Source organism: Mirounga leonina, unplaced genomic scaffold (genome assembly GCF_011800145.1).
Source record: "Mirounga leonina isolate KUSES-001 unplaced genomic scaffold, KU_Mleo_1.0 Mir_174, whole genome shotgun sequence".
NCBI classification, from domain to species: domain Eukaryota; kingdom Metazoa; phylum Chordata; class Mammalia; order Carnivora; family Phocidae; genus Mirounga; species Mirounga leonina.
In genome coordinates this window covers 49,656,218-49,674,166 of record NW_023270451.1, presented here as the reverse complement: position 1 = coordinate 49,674,166, position 17,949 = coordinate 49,656,218, and the positions used below count along the sequence as shown (strand labels likewise).

At 36.0% G+C, this 17,949-nt stretch overlaps 1 protein-coding gene across 5 annotated transcripts in view; it reads right to left on the bottom strand.

The window, feature by feature from the left end:
* Positions 1–17,949, bottom strand: part of SEPTIN7 (septin 7) — a 121,404-nt gene that overhangs the window by 39,549 nt on the left and 63,906 nt on the right. For 4 of the 5 annotated variants that reach the window (XM_035020902.1, XM_035020898.1, XM_035020897.1 and 1 more), the window contains one exon: positions 11,385–11,491. In XM_035020902.1, coding sequence (XP_034876793.1) covers positions 11,385–11,491 — 107 coding nt within the window. Of the gene's footprint in view, positions 1–11,384; positions 11,492–12,665; positions 12,742–17,949 lie in introns of those variants that run through there. The other variant, XM_035020901.1, reaches the window with a different exon arrangement.

The window sequence follows — 17,949 nt, the reverse complement described above, 5'->3', positions numbered from 1 at the left end:
AGACAATCAAGTTGTCATTATGTATCAACTAAAAAAATGGTCAATCTCCAACATCTCAATATATTTTGAATTTGCTTCCATTCCTTCATAAAAACAGCTTATTCATTTATGGTAACTGTCACTAAAGCAGAAATATCCAAAGTAATCATTCCATCCCTGTACCTAATAATTCTTTTAAATGACACAGCATTATATATTAGAAACTGATGCAAAATACAATTGTTCTACATGAATCATCTCCCAATTTTACTCCAAACCATTTCTGGTTCCTTATTACTAAGCAAAGCCCATATATTTTTTATTGTTATGTTAATCCCCATACATTACATCATTAGTTTTAGATAATAGTGTTCCTTGATTCATTGTTTGTGCTTAACACCCAGTGCTCCATGCAGAACGTGCCCTCCTCAATACCCATCACCAGGCTAACCCATCCTCCCATCCCCCTCCCCTCTAGAACCCTCAGTTTGTTTTTCAGAGTCCATCATCTCTCATGGTTCGTCTACCCCTCCAATTTCCCCCCCTTCATTCTTCCCCTCCTGCTATCTTCTTTTTTTTTTTCCTTAACATATATTGCATTATTTGTTTCAGAGGTGCAGATCTGAGATTCAACAGTCTTGCACAATTCACAGTGCTTACCAGAGCACATACCCTCCCCAGTGTCTATCACCCAGTCAGCCCATCCCTCCCACCCCACCCCCCACTCCAGCAACCCTCAGTTTGCTTCCTGAGATTAAGAATTCCTCATATCAGTGAGGTCATGTGATACATGTCTTTCTCTGTTTGACTTATTTCACTCAACATAATACCCTCCAGTTCCATCCACATCGTTGCAAATGGCAAGATCTCATTCCTTTTGATGGCTGCATAATATTCCATTGTATATATATACCACATCTTCTTTATCCATTCATTTGTCGATGGACATCTTGGCTCTTTCCAAGGTTTGGCTATTGTGGACACTGCTGCTATAAACATCGGGGTGCACGTACCCTTTCGGATCCCTACTTTTGTATCTTTGGGGTAAATACCCAGTAGTGCAATTGCTGGATCGTATGGTAGCTCTATTTTCAACTTTTTGAGGAACCTCCATACTGTTTTCCAGAGTGGCTGCACCAGCTTGCATTCCCACCAACAGTGTAGGAGGGTTCCCCCTTTTCTGCATCCCTGCCAACATCTGTCGTTTCCTGACTTGTTAATTTTAGCCATTCTGACTGGTGTGAGGTGGTATCTCATTGAGGTTTTGATTTGGATTTCCCTGATGCCGAGCGATGTTGAGCACTTTTTCACCAAATGGTCTGTTGGCCATTTGGATGTCTTCTTTGGAAAAATGTCTGTTCATGTCTTCTGCCCATTTCTTGATTGGATTCTTTGTTCTTTGGGTGTTGAGTTTGATAAGTTCTTTATAGATTTTGGATACTAGCCCTTTATCTGATATGTCATTTGCAAATATCTTCTCCCATTCTGTAAGTTGTCTTTTGGTTTTGTTGACTGTTTCCTTTGCTTTGCAAAAGCTTTTTATCTTGATGAAGTCCCAATAGTTCATTTTTGCCCTTGCTTCCCTTGCCTTTGGCGATGTTTCTAGGAAGAAGTTGCTGCGGCTGAGGTCAAAGAGGTTGCTGCCTGTGTTCTCCTTTAGGATGTTGATGGACTCCTGTCTCACATTGAGGTCTTTCAACCATTTGGAGTCTATTTTTGTGTGTGGTGTAAGGAAATGGTCCAGTTTCATTCTTCTGCATGTGGCTGTCCAATATTCCCAACACCATTTGTTGAAGAGACTGTCTTTTTTCCATTGGACATTCTTTCCTGCTTTGTCAAAGATTAGTTGACCATAGAAGGCAAAGCCCATTTCTATCTTCAATAATAGGTTGTATACTAATCACACCATACCATCTTAAATTTTAAGATCCTTGTTTCCTTGTTTTTGTTTTTATCATCAGTTTAACAACGTAATTGTTTACAGACATAAAAAAATTAAGATCTGTATTTTAAATACTTTAAAGAGTCTGTTTATAAAAGGACTTTTCTGGCCTATGAAATTCTATGTATCCATACATGGTCAAATAGAAAGAAGAAGGAAACATATGGAAGAGATCCAGAAAACTTAACTGTAAACTAGTGCCATTCACAGTATCTGACTGTATCCTGTCATCTGGTTTTGCAAGTATCCTCATGGGATCCATGGAAAACAAATTAGTTCAAGTCCAGGAATTTCAAACTTTTCTTAAGAAATCTATTCCAAATGGCCACTTTCCCATGCACTTTACTTAAGCAGGTCACATCAGCATATTTTATGGCATCACTCAAAGTTCTCTAAGATTAAATGCATAATTTAATACTGAAGGAATGAATCAAGGGTATTTTCAATTACGTGTTTCTCTCTGAAAAATAAAACTACAGCCCATTATATTGTTTATGTATAATTAATTTACTGAGGCCTCTTCTGGACTCCTAGTTCCCAGAAATCCAAGACACTCTTTTTTCTAATGTTGTTCCGTTTTTCAATCTGAGAAAAAAATTAAACCTTCGGTGTTTCCATAGCTTCATTTCTTTCATTTTCAAAAGACCGTTAGAAGTTTTATAACCTAATGTTTAAGAGCTACTTGTTAAGTAGAAAGTTTTACTTAATTAATTATATTAAATTTCAAGGAGAGGGTTAAAGTTTTCTGTCAGGAGCTTACCCCTCTACCCAAACTTGTTCAGGAGGTGGCATTACAGCCAAAGCTCTACAGGAACTTGGGACAACAGAGACTTAAACAGCCTGAGATATTCCACTTAGCTCAAAGACAAAAACTATTTTGATTATCTAATGCCTGATAATTAAATAAGTTAGATATATATTTAAGATAAATAAATATAAGATATATAATATCTATATTAAATACTTAAATACTTCATTATGTTCCACAAGAAACTAAGAAGCAATGACCAATAGCAGAATCGTTATGCCTAAAGATTATTTCCTTCTAATCAAGACCCTGATCTTGTTTATTAAGAAAGCTGATCCAGGGACGCCTGGGTGGTTCAGCCAGTTAAGCGTCTGCCTTTGGCTCAGGTCATGATCCAAGGGTCTGGGATCGAGTCCCGAATCAGGCTCCTTGCTCATAGGGAGCCTGCTTCTCCTTCTACCCCTCCCCCGCTACAAATCACTACACCTCATTTCCCCTGACTCCTTATACTGAGATCTTAAGTTCCTTGTCCCTCTCATGTTCTATTAGCAACCCCCCTCCTAAACCCTTTACTTCTTTTTCCTTTCCAGCTCAGATATCTTTCTGTTCCACAAAATTCATGAACTTCAATTTGACAGGAATTTCCCTGCTATCCAATAATCCTTCTATGTGCTCACTAGTCTCACGCCTCTCTCATGCCTCTCTCATGGCTCTTCTCTACCCTACTGTCACCATGCTCAGCAAAGTACCTCATCTCTATATGAAAACAAGAGCATCCCCAATTTGTTTGAAGCAACAGTCTTTCCTTCTATTCAGTGGAATAGATCCCTTTCTTCGTAAGGATAATTTCTCAATCTATACCAGGAATCTGATTACTCCATATTAGAGTCATATTGACAACTGTTTAGACTATTTACCCTTTATTTTCAACTTCTCATCTCTTAGGGATTAACTCCCCATAGGATATAAACATTCTCAGGAATTTTTGTTTTCTGGAAACAAAAACCAACCGACTCTCTCAGTACCCTACATTCAACCTCTGGGTATTCACTTTCATCACCTCCTTCATAGCCATCCCATCATCAGTGCCTCATTTACTACTCACTTCTCAAACCAGTACCATCTTGCCCTCCATTCCTACTACTTCACTATAAACTACCTTGCCAAGTAATCTATAGCACCTTACAGCAGCATATTCTCACTAAATCATATTTGCTATATCCTTCTTGTGATTGGCTTAAGAACTTTGGTCATGTCTATCATCACTGTAGCCCCAAAACCTGGTGTAAGATAAACATTCAAATGTCTGTTCTTTGAATGGTTCAAAAAACAATCAATATTGGACCAATATCAACAAGAGAGTTTCCTAACCGGGGTTTATATAAAGGTCTCAAGGAGTCTATAAAACATTACCTTAGGGATAGGATTCATTGCTTTCACCCTTTCTCACTTCCAAAATTTCTACACCCACTTAATCTGCAAAAGTGATTTGCAGGACTTCATAAACCAAGAAAAAAAGTTTTAAAGGGGACAATATAAGGTTGCCAACTAAGGACTTAAAAAAAAAACAAAACAAAACTAACACTCTTGGGGTGCCTGGGTGGCTCAGTTGGTTGAGTGTCTGACTTGATTTCAACTCAGGTCATGATCTCGGGGTCGTGAGATCAAGCCCCGCACTGGGCTCTGTGCCCAGCGGGGAGTCTGCTGGAGATTCTTTCTCTCCCTCTCTCTTTGTCCCTCCGCTACTCTCACACACAATCTCTCTCAAATGAATAAATAAATCTTAAAAAAAAAAATCTAACACTCTCATTTCACAAAAGAAATTGAAACGATTTAGTCTCAGAATAAAGGACAGTCTTTCCCTTGGAGATAGCTGGCAACCTTTCACGGACTTGAAATATGATTCAAAAATTTTCAAATATAATAAAATTATAAAATTTGCTACTATACATACAACACTGTATGTAATATTTTTCTTAAAACTTTGTTAATCTGAGGATCTATTTTTGAGAATGGAACATGAAGTAGAACAAGTGTTCAATTCTTTCTATCACTTCATATTTGTCAGTCTATTAACAAAAAAAATATATGAATAAAAACAGAAGTTACAGGTACTATTTCATTCAATGTGAAATATTCTGAAAGAATGAAGGATAAACAGTATCCTCTCTAAGCTTCTTTCCAGAGAGACAGGATAAAACCAGTTTTTATCAGGCTAGAAACACTGCAGAGCAGTGGTTCTCAAAGTATAGTATCCTGACTGGCAGATGCATAGTCTGGGAACTTATTAGAAACATAAATTCTTTGGGCCCTGCCTCAAAGCTATTAAACAGCAAACTCTGAGGGGAGGGGGACTCAGCAATCTGTTTTAGCAAGCGTTCCAAGTGACTGTGGTGTACACTCAAGTTTGAGAAACACCTATATAAAGACCTCTAGGACTACAGTGATGGCTCACATTTGGAGTTGTAGCACTCAGTCCTGAGGCCCAAGACAGGACATTGGGTATTAATCACAAAGGACTTCTATTTAATACTGAAAATTTCATTCAAATCAGAACCACTGATATATAGGAACCTCAGAACCATCTCTCTGTTCAGTATAGACACCTTCCCTTTCCTTCCAAGACTGCAAATGTGAAGGAATTTCTTATGATACCAGTCTCTTTTTTTTTTATTTGACAGAGAGACACAGCGAGAGAGGGAACACAAGCAGGAGAAGTGGAAGAGGAAGCCGGCTCAATCCCAGGGCCCTGGGATCATGACCTGAACCAAAGGCAGATGCTTAACGACTGAGCCACCCAGGCGCCCCATGATACCAGTCTCTTATAAATAAATAATGCTCAGGGAGATTATGAGATCACGGTCTTTATTAAAATCTCACTCCTTACCTTGCTACATCACAGGATTTTTCTTTTTGTCTTTTTTTTTTTTTTTTTTCCCCCAACAGTTTGGAAGGGTTTCAGAAAGCCTTCAGGTCAGGGAAATTGCACTTGCCTTTTGAAACTCAGGACTTTATATTTCTCCTGGACTGATATGTCTGGGATGAGATGTAATACTTCTGACCACCCTCCACTGAAAGAATTTATGAGCTTCCAAGAGGAGACTATCTGCTAGATTACTGAGCTTAGTGAAGAGCCAGTCAACTGTAAAAGAAAACTACCTTCTATTCTCTAAATAAACAGAATGACTCAGAACATGTTATGTTCTCTCCTAGATAAGTGAGGAAGAGAGTACACAGGATTCTTCAACTTGTTTCAAGTATATGAAGGAATACCTCCATGGTACAGTCAGGAAAGAGTACTTCTCTGCGATTCTAGTCAGAATCAATCCAGTTCTCAGATGTTATAGGTCTTAACTTTTGGTAAAAAGAGGAGATTTAAGAGTGATAACTCAGGCCTTTGTCTTAAAAATCTTACTAGAGATACTATCAAGCCCTAATTAATTACTCCTTTGTTTTAAAAAAAAAAAAAAAGGAGAGTTGGGAAGATATTCACAATTGAAGAGAACACTATTGAAATGTTACCTTAAAAGAAGGCTGAGTTTAAACAGGATTATTTGGGAGACAAGCAAATGTAAAAACAATTCTAACAAACTGAGAGCCTCTCCCATCGTCTTTAACAGATGCTAGCCTGAGAGAAATTATCTTCAATGTCTGAAATGTAAGGGGCAATTATCTAGATAAGGAACTTCTCCAAATCAAGGAGAAAAAGATAGGAAATATTAAGATGATCAAAATACTTCAATGAAATCTGAATAGTTAATGAGTATAAAAGACATGTTCAACTTCATAAGAAATCAAAGAAAATTAATTGAAACAATAAAATACCTTTATACTTAATGTACATAGACATACAACAGAAACGAGTATCCAGGTCCACTAAAAGAATGTATAAAAATATTCATAGTGGTAAAAAAAATGAAAACCCAAATGCTTATCTACAACAGAATATAATTTATGATATAATCATACAATGGAATATTATACAACAATAAAGAAGAACTATAGCATAGCACAAATACCACATAATATTCAGTGAAAGAAATCAGACACAAAAAAGTATGTATCTAAATGAAGTTCAAGAAAGGCAAAATTAATCTATGGAGACAGAAGTCAGAAAGCTATTTATATTTGGAGTTGGGTGTAATATTGACTGAGAGGAGGCACAAAGAAACCTTCCAGGGTGCTAGAAATGTACTACAGTATCTGAATCTGTGTGATAATTACCTGGATATATGAATATATATACAAAAGTTCATCAAGCTTTATGCTAAAATTTGTGCCCTTTTAGTATAAAACTACAAAATAATTTAAAAATTTTGCTCAAGAAAAAAACAGAATAAAACTTATTTTAAAAAAGCTGTCAAAGTTAAAACTTCAAAAAATCTCAAATTTAAAATTATTTCATTTATTCTAAATAGTGATTTACAAAACTTCACAGACGAAGAAAATAAAAATCTTCAAAGATCATCAAATTTTAAAATATCCCAACTAAACGCTAAGTCTTATATATTTTTAGAACTGTTTGTTCAATCATTCAACAAATACTGGATGCTAATATGTAACAGATGCACTTCTAAGAACTAAGTTTAAGCAGTGAATAAAATGAAGTTCCTGCCTTCACAGAGCTTACAAATTTAGAGCCAGGGTAGGGACTGGCTGGAGATTATAAGGTGGCCAGGAAAGGCCTCACTGAGAAATTAACTTTTAAGCAGAGAATTGATGAAAATTAGGGAGCAAGCCATGAGGAAATCTCAGGGAAGAACATTGCAGGTAGAAAAACAAGAAATGGAAAGGTCCTGAAGTAGGACTGGCCTATTCAAAGAACAGCAAGGAAGTTGGTTTAGTCAGAGGAGAATAAGCCAAAATCGGAAAAGTGTAGGAAACAGGTTATAGAGAGGGATGGGGGCAAGTCTTATATGGTCTCCTAGATATTATAAGGACTTTGGCCTTGCTCTGAGACTGTAAAAGAAGACTCTCACTGCTTTGTTAAAAAGATTGGGATGGTGGCCAAGGATCATGTCAGAGAGACGAATTAGGAGGTTATTGTAATAATCCAGGCAGAAAGATAATGGAGCCCTGCATATGAGCAGTACAAGAAAGGAGGATTCTGGATATATTGTGAAAGTAGAGGTAACAGGATTTGTTGATGGGACTGCCTGTGGATTTAGAAAAAGGGAGTTAAGGATGGCTCCAAGTTTTCTGGTCTGAGCAACTGGTTTAGGGTAGACAGTACCATATAGTCTATCAGTATTTTTAATAAATTTGTTTGGCAAATTAATTTTTGGCATAAGGACTTCTAGGGGACAGATTTTTGTTGAACTGACCTAGAACCAATTCTTAATATAAATCTTATTCCTCATAAATACTTTTTATCTTTTGGTATTTATATTTTCTTTTCTGAAAGGCATTAAAAAATTATAGAAATATGTTCCCTGTATAAAATTGAGAAGATAAAAGGAAAAATATTCAGTCTCACAATATGGAGAATCACTGATGATAATATGATAATGAATCCTATTTAATATCCTTTTTACAACATGTGGACCTTGACAGAACACACACTGTTGTAACTACATTACAAGCAATCTCTCATTATTTAAGCAAATACTTTGCTACAGAGTATGACAGGTTAGATTTCTATATGTTGAATTCCTAAAATTGCAAGTGTTGATACTTTCATGTGTTCAGGCACTGATAAAAATCACTGCATGGATGAATTAAGAAAGCTAGAATATTGTTTCTTTGTCTTTATTAAGCAAAGTAAAATTAAACATGGTAAGGTACAAAATTTTCATGAGTTAATTTGCTTCCTTCCATCATCCACCCAGCAGTAGTTTATTGGAATTTCAAGTTTAATATTTAAAGGAAAGTCCTTACCCTTGAGTCCAGACTGCAAATTCAAACCTAACAAGCAATAGCAAACACCATGTATGTACTATTAGAGATTTAAAAAGTAAAACAAAAAAAATCCCTTCCTGTAAGTATCCCTTACTAGTCAGCATCAGCTGAATCAGCCCCTTATTGCTTATAGAGGGATTTTTTATGTTATTTTAACTATTTTCACATATTAATAATTATGTTGAAGAGATGACGTCACTGATCAAATCATTTTGTCCTCGTTTTGTCTAAATTGCCTAGGTGGGAAACTATCTCCGTTTGTAGGATTTTTAAAGGAAAAGGTTAAAAAAGAAAAAAAGAAAACCAAAAACCTGTTGGATGAAACATTATTAAAAAGGGACATGCAGTAAAGGAAAGCTAATCCACCTATTAAGAACTGGTTAACCTATGAAACTAGCTTATATTAAATATCAACAGTATAGGGCGCCTGGGTGGCTTAGTTGGTTAAGCGACTGCCTTCGGCTCAGGTCATGAACCTGGAGTCCCTGGATCGAGTCCCACATCGGGCTCCCTGCTCGGCAGGGAGTCTGCTTCTCCCTCTGACCCTCCCCCCTCTCTGTGTTCTCTCTCATTCTCTCTCTCTCTCAAATAAATAAATAAAATCTTTAAAAAAAAAAAATATCAACAGTATAGAGACAGCATAATTTGACAGACTATACACTAAACCAGACCACTCAGATTTGTATCCAGTTCTGTCACTCTAACTACGTGATCTCAGGGATATGACCGTGTCCGTACCTCAATTTCCACATATGTAAAATGGCGGTAATAGTACCACTTGCCTCATAAAGTTGTTCTAAGAATTAAATAAGTTAATGCACGTAAACTGCTTGGAATAGTACCTGGAAGATACTAATGACTTACTAATGCAAGCCTGGAGTTACACTATATGCCAGAACTACAAAGAGGATTCAGAAAACTTTCTCACCAGCAGTAATTACCAAGACCACTACTGGCAGGTACATGACCATTAAGATCTAACATATTTTAGACTAAATATTCTTTTTTTTTTTTTTAGATTTTATTTATTTGAGAGAGAGAGCATGAGTAGGGTAAAGGGCAGAGGGAGAAGCAGACTCCCCGCTGAGCAGGGAGCCCAACACAGGGCTCGATCCTGGGACTCCAGGATCGTGACCTGACCTAGAGGCAGATGCTTAACCAACTGAGTCACCCAGGTGCCCCTAGACTAAATATTCTTGAACTTGGGAATCTATATTGTGGGATTTCTTTAACATTTCTACATACATAGTTTACTTATCTTGAATTTAAATACCTAAATTAAAAAATTAAAAGTTCCTCTTCTTGCTTAGGGTTAAAATATCCAACACTGATCACGAAATAAATAAGCAATGTAGTGTCAAGGTTTTAGAATACATTTTTGCAAGTAATTTGAAATTTCAAGCTCTATGAAGGATACAAAAAAATTCCTAAAACAGAGAAAAACTTTAAAAAAAAGAAAAAATACTCACTTGACAAAATTACTTCTTTAAGAATTTAATTACTAAACTGCACCTTGCAGTTTGATATGAGTTTCTGCCCAGAATTTCCAGACTTTCCTTCCACCTTGTGCACTAGAATAATCACTACCAATCCTTCAAATCCACCTCCAGCCTGAATAAAGCCTGCTCCAGCGAGAACTATTCACTCCCTTCCTCTCTGCTTATGTGCTATGTATTACTACTGCACCAATCTACTAACAATTTTTCAATTAATAGTTTAGATGAGTGCTGTCTAACAAAAATGTAATGTGAGCCACGTAAGTAATTTAAAACTTTTCAGTAGCCACTTCAAAAAGTAATAAAAGGTGAAATTAATGTATTTTATTTAATACAATATAACCAAAATATTATCACTGTGAAGTGTAATCAATATAAAAAAATTAGTAATAAGATCTTTTATATTATTTTTCATCACATACTAAATTGTCAAAACCTGGGATGTATTTTATATTTGCATAACATCTCCATTTGGACTACCCACATTTTAAGAGCTTAACAGACACATGTGGCTACTGGCTACTGTATTAAACAGTGCAGATCTGGAGCCTAGAGCATTCTGTCATTTGAAGTGTGGTCTATAGGTCAGCAGCATCAGCATCACCTAAAATTTTTCAGGAATGCAGAATCTCAGCCCATCTCAGATAAACTAACTAAAACAGGAACTAAATTTAACAAGTTGATCTGAACACACATTAAAGACTGAGAAGTACTAAATTAGACTACACATAGCTTGGGAGCCTTAACGAATTCCAACTGCCATTCATCTATCATATGGGCCTATGCCACTGAGTAATATAGAACACTGTATTTAAATTAATTAATAAATTAAATTAATGGCTTTTCTGCAAATCATGTTTTCTCCACACTGTCCATTACTGCATTCTCCAACAGTGGAAATACATCTGTACTACCCAAAATGGTAGCCATTGGCCACATATGTCTATTGAGGACTTGAAATGTGACTGGTGTAACTGAGAAACTAAATTTTAAATTTTATTTGCTTTTAACTTATTCAAACTTAATAGCTAAATATGGCAAGTAGCTACCATGTTGGACAGTATAACTCTAGGGGTATTATTTATTACATATAATCTCTAAGAGGGTCCTAAGGACAAATTTAGAAGGTTCTAGTCAAGATAATTCCTCTAATTACCTGTGCTCACCCTCTCTCTTTTTAACATCAATCAGGTTTACCATTTTATAGCGGATGAGACCAAATACAAACCTATCTCCAGGGAAGCATAATAAAAGTACTAGCATGTGTTTTGTGTGAACATTACCCCAGCTTATCATCAATTAACAATACTAATGTACATACCTGTACAGTCTTTTTTATTCTATGGGATGGACCTGGATACTCTGGAGAATACAAATCTGTGAGGAATAATGAGTTGATTAATGTTGACTTCCCGAGTCCAGATTCACCTAAAAGAAATGGGGGAGGAAAAATGTGTTAAACTCGGCCACTTTATCAATCTTAAATATTCAACCAATACCATAACCAAACTTGCTTTATACAAGTAATTCTTGATGGAACAAAGAAGTGACATTAGAAAACATACTATAAAGACTCCCTATTAGAATAAGTTCTTTGGGGCGCCTAGGTGGCTCAGTTGGTTAAGCGACTGCCTTCGGCTCAGGTCATGATCCTGGAGTCCCGGGATCGAGTCCCACATCGGGCTCCCTGCTCAGCTGGGGGTCTGCTTCTCCCTCTGACCCTCTTCCCTCTCGTGCTCTCTGTCTCTCATTCTCTCTCAAATAAATAAATAAAATCTTAAAAAAAAAAAAAAAGAATAAGTTCTTGGTCCTCCTTTTCTTATAAAATTAGACTCATGCTTCCAAGGAATCTTTTTAGCTTTTTAACTCTACAATCTGTGCTCTTTAAAAGTAATGTATCTAATTCTAGATACATCTAGATAAAAGTATTGTATCTAAAATCTAATGCAATAGTCTCCATTTTTAACAGTAATGTATTCCTAGAGACCAAAGTTAGTTATGAAAGAAACACCCAAGTTTGGATATATATTGCTACTTCAGTGAAATAAAACATAAAAGTTAGGTGTAAACATTTATTATAGTCAATAATTAATGAATGACCAAAAAAAAGAAATCATGCAACTATAAAAAGAAATCTGCTGATAAAAGAAGAAAAATTAATCACAATGCATCTCAGTATAAAAGTGAACCACAAACAAAGTACTTCCAATTTATTCACCCATGTATCAATCAGCTTAAGTATAAAGGGTACCTTTCCATAAACCAAATTCCAAAAACATCAGAGGTAATTACTTTTTATGGTGCTTCTGATTAAGGTAAGAGGTAGGAATGGAAGAAGGTAGAACACAATTTCCACTAAGATGCACATACTCTTCTTTAACCCTCTATGTCAAGTTTAGTACAACATACCAAATATATAATTTTTACCAAAATATAAATAGCTTCAAGATATACATAATATAAAGCTAAATAAATTAAAAATCTTAACTATAATTATCAATTAATATAGCACAGGATTAAAGAATCTAGTTATTGTTAATAGTTCAGTTGGTTTAATAGGTACCTCTAGCCTAAATAACTGATGTCACAATATTAACATTACCATTTCTGTCTAGGTTGAGTTCTTTCTCTTTATATTGGCTCTCAAGAAAGTTAAGATCCATACTAGGTTGTCATGGTTTACCCCTTTGAATGAGGGGCTGTCACTTTTTTCTAGATGTAAAAATTCCAGAAATTTCTAGGACAAAGGAAAATAAATTATAGGTTCTTCATACCTACTTCTTTCTTAACTCTTACGTACTGAATAAAGGAGTAAAGACTGGAATAAAACCCAAGCCTGTGGGGATAATCAGAAATACCTAGGCCTTGCAGACACTGCTGCCCTAGACCCACCCTGCTGTCTAGCCACGGTCAACCCCACCCCACCATGTTCTTCGACATTGCTGTGGGCTGCATCTCCTCCAGGCTGTTTGCAGACAAAGTTCCAAAGACAGCAGAGAACTTTCATGGCCTGAGCACTGGGAAGAAAGGATTTGGTTCTAAAGGTCCCTGCTTGCACAGGATTATTTCAGGATTTATGTGCCAGGGTGGTGACTTCACATGCCATATAGCACTGGCAGGAAGTCCATTTACAGGGAGAAATCTGATGATGAGAATTTCATCCTGAAGCACAGGGTCTGGCGGCTTGTCCATGGCAAATGCTGGAACCAACACAAATGCTTCCCAGTTTTTCATCCACACTGTCAACACTGAGTGGCTGAATAGCATGCGTGTGGTCTTTGGCCAGGTGAAAGAGGGCATGAATACTATGGAAGCCATGGAGTGCTTTGGGTCCAGGAATGGCAAGACCAGCGAGATCACCATTGCTGACTGTGGACAAATCAATAAATTTGACTTGTGTTTTATTTAAAAAAAAAAAAAGAGAGAGAGAGAAGAAAAAGATCTACAATATTTTCATTTAGAAGCATAAATGAAAAATTTGAGTATCTGTAAAAATATTTTGGGATGTCAAATGTAAAAAGTACACTAAATTCAAAAATTAACACTGTACTGACTAAAAGTATGTTTAGAGACCTTATTTTATTTAACTTCTTTTTTTTTTTTTTGGTGGTACAGGGTAGAAGAACAAGAGAAAGCAGGACAAAATGAAAGGTATGACAAAGGGGAAAAAAGCCCGAAAGGCAACACATCAAAATGTTAATAGTGGTTACTACAGAGTAGAATTGTAGGTAAGATTTTTTTTTTTTTCCTTAGCTTTCTACATTTGTGTGTGCTCTAAATTTCCTTCACTAACTTTATTTTATTTTTATAATTTAAAAAGCATTCTTGAGTGACATCAGCAAAATGACTAAGAAATTCCAAGCCCTCACAGAAACATCAAAAACGACTAGAAACTGGCTAAATTAACCTTATAGGAGCTCTGGAAAAAGTCAAAGATTTACAGCACCAAACAAATGCCCAGTCAAGAAAATGCCATGAACAACAAAGTTCAGGTCATTTTCATTCGTTCTTCCCCTATTCTCTATATGGTATGTCTGGGACTCAAGGAGACAGCAACCCAGTTCCATATTCTTCCCTCAAACCAGACGGAATAGGGCTGACTTTACTTAAAACAGATTCTAACTTCTCTAGGATCTGCCAGAAGGACTGGTCTGTCTTATCTAACTGGGATTTTTTTTTTTTTTTAAGATTTTATTTATTTGACAGGAGAAACACAGCGAGAGAGGGAACACAAGCAGGGAGAGTGGGAGAGGGAGAAGCAGGCTTCCCGCCGAGCAGAGAGCCCAATGTGGGGCTTGATCCCAGGACCCTGGGACCACGACCTGAGCCAAAGGCAGATGCTTAACGACTGAGTCACCCAGGCGCCCCTTGTCTAACTGGGATTTTAGGTGGAAGAAGCACTGAACACCAATGGTGAAAGCTGAAGGGGAACTAGAAACCCACAGATGCCTGGAGAAGAAAATTGAGTGGATAGATATACAGTAGACACCTGAGGCCCTAAGGAGAAGCTCGAGTGAGACCCTTTGGAGAATTAAGATATTCAAAAGCAGCCATGTACACAGGGGGAACTGAGAAATTCACACACAGACCCAGGCCAAACTTTCACTGCAGGCTGATCTCTCGGCTCATAACATACCCAGCTAATCATCAGATGACTGCCCTGACATTTGGCAGTCTGCAAAGATGGGAAAGGTGACTGTTTTTCCAAATGCACATTTTTCAACAAAAAAATCACAAAGCATGCAAAGAAACAGAGAAAGCCTATAGAAAGGAACAAAACAAATTCCCAGAAACCATCCCTGAAGCAGTACAAATACTGGATTTACCTAGATGAGGACTTTAAAATACCTGTCTTAAATATATTCAAAGAGCTAAAGGAAAAAAAGGACAAAGAAGTACTGGAAATCAGGAAAACAATGTAACACAAGAATATCAAGAAATTGTAAAAAGGAATGAAACAAAATTCTGGAGATGAAAAATACAATTGAATTGAGAAATCTGCCAAAGAGGTTCAACAGCAGAACTGAGCAGGCTGAAGAAAGAATCTGTAAACTTGAGGACAGGACCTTCAAAATTGTTGAGTCTACGGATCAGAAAGAAAAAAGAATGTAAACACAGCCTAAGGGATTTGTGGGACACCAGCAACTGGACCAGTATATACATTATGGGAGTTTCAGAAAAAGAAGAATGAGAAAGGATCAGAGATTAAAGAGAAAAAAATTTTTCCAAATTTGATGAAAAGACATAAAACTAAAATCCAAGAATCTCAACAAACTCCTAGCAGGATAAACCCATGGTGACCCACACCAAGACACAAACTGAAGAAAGACAAAGAAAAGAGAGAATTCTGAAAGTAGCAAGAGAAAAGCAACATAACACAAAGAAGGAATCCTCAATAAGATTTCAACCAATTTCTCAGCAGAAAACTTGGAGGCCTGATGGCAGTGTGATGATACAACTGTCAAATGAGAATTCTGTATCTGGCAAAACTGTGCTTAGAAACTGAAGTAGAAATTAAAATACTCCCAGATAAACAAAAACTAAGGAGATTCATTATCACTACATATGCTCTATAAGAAATACTGAAGGGATTACTTCAGGTAGAAAGGACCCTAGACAGTAACTCAAAGCCATGTGAAAATATAAAGATCTCCAGTAAAGGTAAATACATGAACAAATATACAAACCGGTATTATTTTAATTTTGGTTTGTTAACTCCATTTTATATTTTCTGTAAGATTTAAAAAAACAAATGAATAACAAATAGTTATAAATCTGTTAATGAGTACAAAATGTTTAAAGACAGTTTGTGACATCAATAATAAAAAGTGGGGGAGGGGCTATGAATAGTTTATGTATGCAATTAAAGTTAGGTTGGTATAAATTCAAATTAGATTACTATAACTTAGGATGTTATATGTAATCTCTATAACCACAAAGAAAATATCTAAATAATATACAGAAAAAGTAAAGGAGAAAGGGAATCAAAACGTGACACTACAAAAAAATCAACTGAACACAAAAGAAGGTAGTAAAGGAGGAAATGGATATACAAAAGCTTAAGACATACAGAAAATAATAAAATGACTAAAGTTAAGTTCTTCATTATCAGTAATTACATGTAGGTGGATTAAACTCCCCAAAGGCAGACTGCCAGTACTACTAAAAAAAAACATGATCAAACTGTATGCTACCTAGAAGACACACACAGAGGTTGAAAGTAAAAGGATAAAAAATATTTTCCGTGCAAGTAGTAACCAAAAAAAGGTGAGATGGCTATACTATTATCAGACAAAACAGACTTAAGTCAAAAACTGCTACAAAAAAAAGATATTCTATATAGATAAAAAGTTATTCATGAAGTAAACATTAGAATTATATACATATATACACCAAACACCAAAGCTCCAAAATATATGAAGCAAACTGACAGAATTGAGGGGGGAAATAGACGGTTTACAATAATAGTTGGAGACTTCAATACTCTACTTTCAATAATGGATAGAAGAACCAGACAGAAGGCAAACAAGAGAACTTGAACAACACTATAAAACAGACAAAACACTACATCCAACATCAGAACACATTTTTCTCAAGTGCACATGAAGCACGTTCTAAAACTGACCATAAAACAAACAAGTCATAATCAAAAACCTCCTCAAAAAAGAAAAGTCCTTAGACCAGATGGCATTATCAGTGAACCATACCATACATTTATATCATAATTAACACCAATCTTCTTAAACTCTTCTAAGAAACTGAAGAGAGAACATTTACGAACTCATTCTATTAGGTCAGCATTACCCTGATACCAAAGCCAGACAAAAACACAAGAAAATTATAATCTAACATCCCTGATGAATACTGATGCAAATATCCTCAAAAAGTATTAACAAACATAATTCGGGCACCTGGGTGGCTCAGTTAGTTAAGTGTCTGCCTTCAGCTCAGGTCATAGTCCCAGAGTTCTGGGATCAAGCCTCATGTTGGGCTCCCTGCTCAGCGGGAAGCCTCTCCCTTTGCCTACCACTCCCCCTGCTTGTGCTCTTCCCCCTCCACCATCAAATAAATAAATAAAATCTTTTAAAAAAATACAAAACATAATTCAACAGCAAACATTATTAGAAGAATTATACACCATGACAAAGTCAGACTTATTCCTGGAATGCAAGGATAGTTCAACATTCAAAAATCAATATAATATACCACATTAATTCTAATGAAGGGAGAAAAAGCACATGATCATCTCAAGTGATGCAGAAATACCTTTGACAAAATTCAACACCCTATCATAATAAAAAAAATTCTATAAACTACAGTAATAAGGAAACTACCTCACTATAATAAAGACCATATATAAAAAAACCACAGCTAACACCACAGTCAATAGTAAAAGACTGAAGGTTTTTCCTCTAAGATCAGGAACAAGAAAAAGATGTCCACCTTCAACTCTTCCATTCAACACAGTTGTCAGAGCAATTTGGCAAGAAAAAAAAACACCCAAATTGGAAAGGAAGAAGTAAAACTATCTGTTCACAGATGATACAATCTTATAGGTAGAAAACCCTAAAGATTCCACAAAAATACTGTTAGAACTAATAAATGAATTGAGCAAAGTTGCAGGATACAAAATCAATACACAAAAACCATTTGCATTTCTATACATAAACAATGAACAATACCAAATGGAAATTAAGAAGACAATTCTATTTACAACAGTATGAAAAAGAATAAAGTACTTATTAATAAACCTAACCAAGGAGGCTAATGACTTGTACAATGAAACTATAAAACATCACTGCAAGAAATTTTAAAAGACCCAAATAAATGGAAACACAACCAGTTTTCATGGGGTGGAAGGATTAATACTGCTATAATGTCAATAC